This window comes from Ornithodoros turicata, chromosome 2, assembly GCF_037126465.1.
Source record: "Ornithodoros turicata isolate Travis chromosome 2, ASM3712646v1, whole genome shotgun sequence".
Lineage (NCBI taxonomy): Eukaryota > Metazoa > Arthropoda > Arachnida > Ixodida > Argasidae > Ornithodoros > Ornithodoros turicata.
In genome coordinates, this window is record NC_088202.1 from 112,127,212 (window position 1) to 112,131,332 (window position 4,121).

At 51.3% G+C, this 4,121-nt stretch overlaps 1 protein-coding gene across 1 annotated transcript; it reads right to left on the bottom strand.

Moving 5' to 3' along the window:
* Positions 1-1,519: 1,519 nt before the first annotated feature.
* LOC135384956 (uncharacterized) lies at positions 1,520-2,257 on the bottom strand. The gene has a single exon (XM_064614136.1). The coding sequence runs from the start codon at positions 2,255-2,257 to the stop codon at positions 1,520-1,522; it is 738 nt and encodes a 245-aa protein (XP_064470206.1).
* Positions 2,258-4,121: the final 1,864 nt, after the last annotated feature.

Genomic DNA, 4,121 nt, shown 5'->3' on the forward strand with positions numbered 1-4,121 from the left:
CTGCCGCACAACGGCCATGACTCTGTCTGCTTCTCGAAAAACGCGCCCAGACGCGCGCGAATATCTGTAGTCGATTCCGGCGTAGTGTAGATTCCGGTGTACGCCCTCTGCGCGCGTTGAAAAACTGGTTTGTACGAGGTCACACGCATGCCGAGCGCGCGCGCGTCCTGAAAACGTCGGGAAAACGCTCCATGCGTTTAGCCCTTTATAGAGTAATACGAACCTGCGCCGTGCAGCCATCGGATGATTATTATAGCGACAACTAGGGTTTCGTGCCTTCATGGTTCCCTCTATAGTCATATCTGACGAGTCGCCTGACTAAATGCGTGTTGTGGAGCATCTTTAAGTTTTGTGCGATTTTTATCTACTTCCAATTATTATTATTAACTTTTTCCCTTTCTCTCGACTATTTTTTTCGTCGAGTACGATTAAATAGTAAGCACTGATTTACTGTACATTCGTGCAGTTACGTAGCAGCATCGTAATTAAGTATGAGCTTGTATTGTATTGAAAAAAAAAACACAAAAAATTGAGATGTCAGCTTGGTCACTAACTGCGATAAAATGAAGCAACCCATTAGTGTTTTTCCCGTCCACGGTATGTGCGAAAGGTTTCGGGGTGTTCTGAAGCAGAATGACAGTCAGTCCAGTTCTATCTATAGATGGAGCTCCTTAGATAATTGATGGAGGGAGGCAAGGAAGTGATGGCGCTGGTGTGCATCCGTGTGCATGGTGAAGCCAAAGCGAAAGAGCTGGAGTTTCAAAACGTGGAGACAATTAGCCAAATCGAGTAAACAGCAGCACATCACTGTTTTGTATCTCAGGAAAAGATTCATATGGATAAAATGGTCTATACACCAACCCAGCTCCGATAGAATATCCTTGTCAATATCGTGGAAGAAAGTTACCGTTAATCGACGGATTTGGTGAAAGGAAACATGGAACAACTTCCGAACGGAAATCGAGCAAGAAGGAAGCAACAGTATATCTATAGTTAACCTTTTCACTTGGTGAGTTGCAGTACTGCACATTTTTTCTTACTCTTGAATTGGATACGGTAAGAAAAAGAGCCACAGATGCAGACAAGGAGCGTGTGATGCTTAATGGTGACATAATAGAAGTAGGGTCTGACTTTTCCCGGTTAAACTCGATTTCGCCGGATCGTGCCCTCCCGAATCAGTTTCGGACCAATTCGAATTAAATCCGATTTCTCCTCGAGTTTCAATCACGTAGAGGGACCGGGGAGAGTTGTCACACTCGCTACTTAAAGAAAACGAAGCAGAGCAGCTGAGCCATTTCCCCTCGGTTTGTTGAGGAACGAGCAACCACTGACTGAAGAAACCTTCGTTGTCATGGGCCCCGATCTTCAACTTTCACATAGCAGTCGTTATTGTTGTCGCGACGGGAAGAAAGGAGTCGAGGCCAGGCCACAGGAAGAATAGCCAGTTTACTGGACAAGAGCGCGACTAGAATGAGCGCGGGTGGCAGAATGATGATGCGTGGCCGATGAGCTTGGCGGGTCACGAGGGGCGTGGCCTAGCATCGTCGTCAGCTACAGGTACCCCCCCCCCCTGGACCGTAAGCCGGAGAGGAATGAGACGGACAGAAGGTGGGCCGGGTGCCCAATGCACCGAACGTGGCGGATGGACCGGTGCATGCGGGCAGGGGGACGAGGCGCGAGAAAGTTCGGGCACCGGAGTGACGGCAGGCAAAAAGGCAGGCTTCACACGGTCCACCGAGACCACTTCGAGCCGATGAGGAAGCCTAATGGTGATGGTCTTCGCCTGACGAGAGTGGACGGGAAAAGCGCCGTCGTACGGGGGTTGGAGCGGTTTACGAACCGCGTCGTGCCGCAGAAAGACATGCGTGGCGGAATGAAGAGCCGGATGAATGAAGACGGAACGGGACGAAGAGGACCGTGTGGGCAGTGGTCGCAAGTCAGCACAGTACGACTGCAGGCAGGTGGCGTAGTCAAGAAGGTCAGGAGAGGGTTGGGCAAGAGTTGCATGGTCAAAGAATTCTCCTGGTAGTCTTAACGGCGCGCCATGTACAAGCTCAGCAGGTGAGACAGGCGCGTCTGTCTTGACGGCAGCCCTGACGCCAAGGAGAATTAGGGGTAGGCGTTCCACCCGGTGGCTGGGGTCGTCATGTGCGCGCAGGGCAGTCTTCAGAGTGCGGTGGAGTCGTTCTACGAGGCCGTTGGCGCAAGGGTGATAAGCCGTCGTCTGTGGATGTTGGGAACCGAGAAAACGGCACATCTCTGCGAACAGACGGGAGGTGAACTGGCGGCCTGTGTCGGTGGTAATCGCAGCGGGCGCGCCGAAGCGGGACACCCAAGTGTCGAGGAAGACGTGCACCACCGTGTTAGCAGTTATGTCGGCGATGGGAATGGCCTCCGGCCGGTGAAATGGTCAATGCAGGTGAAAAGGTAGGCTTTGCCGGCAGATGGGGGAAGGGGACCCACCAGGTCCAGATGAACATGACGGAAACGAGCATGGGGTGTAGGAAACGGTGATGGAGACGAAAGTATGTGGCGCTGAACTCTTGAGCGTTGACAGGTCAAACATACGCGGGCCCAATCGCAGACGTTTCGGTTCAGCGAGGGCCAGACAAAGCGAGTCGCAATGAGCTTTTGAGTGGCCTTGATTCCTGGGTGGTGCAGGGAGTGAAAAACGTCGAAGATGTGTCGTCGAAAATCTTGCGGAATGAGGGGACGTGGGCTGCCGGTGGACACGTCGCATACCAAATGGTAAGGCGTTCCAGGGAAGGGAATTTTGTGGATGGACAGAAATTGAGGGCAGGCAATGAGCTCTTGGATGGCAGCATCGTGGTCTTGACCTTGCGCAATTGAAGCGTAGTCGACAGTGGTCGGGAACGTAATGGCAGAAATCCGTGCCCGTGAGAGAGCGTCCGCTGCGACGTTGCTGGCGCCAGGGAGGTGTCGAATATCTGTGGTGAATTCGGAGATGTACGCGAGGTGGCGCAACTTCCGAGGCGAATGAGATGAGGAACCGGATGAGATGGCGTACGTAAGGGGCTTGTGGTCGGTGTAGACCGTGAAATTGCGTCCTTCGAGAAAGTGGTGGAAGTGCATGATGGCGAGATATGTGGCAAGCAATTTACGGCCAAACGTACTATACCGGGCCTCCGTCGGCTTCAGAGGCTTTGAAAAGAAGGCCAGTGGCTGAAGCTGTTCGTCAGGGGTGACTTGATGGAGGGCACCACCAATAGCTTCAGAAGACGCGTTGACGGTAAGGATGATAGGGGTGTCGGGAATCGGGTGAGCGAGGAGCGAAGACCGTCCTCTACATCGTTATAGTTAAAGCTCGCGCTCTCCAAAGCCGCTGTGGTATAGGCTTGCGCAAGAGCTCGTTGCGAGTCACTGGCCGAAGCGATGCATTTAACGCGCGTTATGGGTATAATGACAAGTTGGAGATCGTGCTTACGGGCTGGGGCAGGCTGCCTCAGCTGCATTTTTTAGTAATCCATATTGCGGAGGTGTACCGAATGAAATACCATTGGAAGTGCACTTGAAAAACAAATTAACGGAGCAGAGGAGAACCTATTATCTTAGGCCTTACATTTTATATTTCCACGTCTATCCTAGCTATACAGGATAAATGCAAGCTACCCATTACTGGCTGGTACACTGTAAATCATTTTACACCTTTTTTAAGCCCATGCTTGTCCCATGTCACATGCTTGTCCCACTCCCTTTTTTACACCGTGAAATGGTGTGTGAAACACCGTGAAAGGGTGTTTTCTGAAACACCCTTTAATTAGGTGTATTCCTAATAAAACACTCTTGAAGTTGGTGTTTAAAAACAAGAACACCCTTAAGAGGGGAGTATTCTATTGAAAACACCCCTTAGGATGAAGTGTTTTATGGGAAATACTCCCTCTCGAATAACTAGCATAACTCAATAACTCATGCTAGCTCCCGCGGCAGCATGCCGAGCCATGCAGTCCGACGTTCTTGCTTGTACGGCAACCACCACCCTGGCTAAGGCACAGTTCCAGCCGTCGTTCCAACGCACAACCTAAACCGGAGCGCAACGCGTCACAGGCACCGCTCGTTGGCCTAGCAACACTGTGAGTGAGTGAGTGAGTGAGTAAAAAAAA

Bases quoted from the DNA above. Each gene is read 5' to 3' on its own strand.
- LOC135384956 (XM_064614136.1), bottom strand. From the start codon at position 2,257: ATGTGCCGTTTTCTCGGTTCCCAACATCCACAGACGACGGCTTATCAC.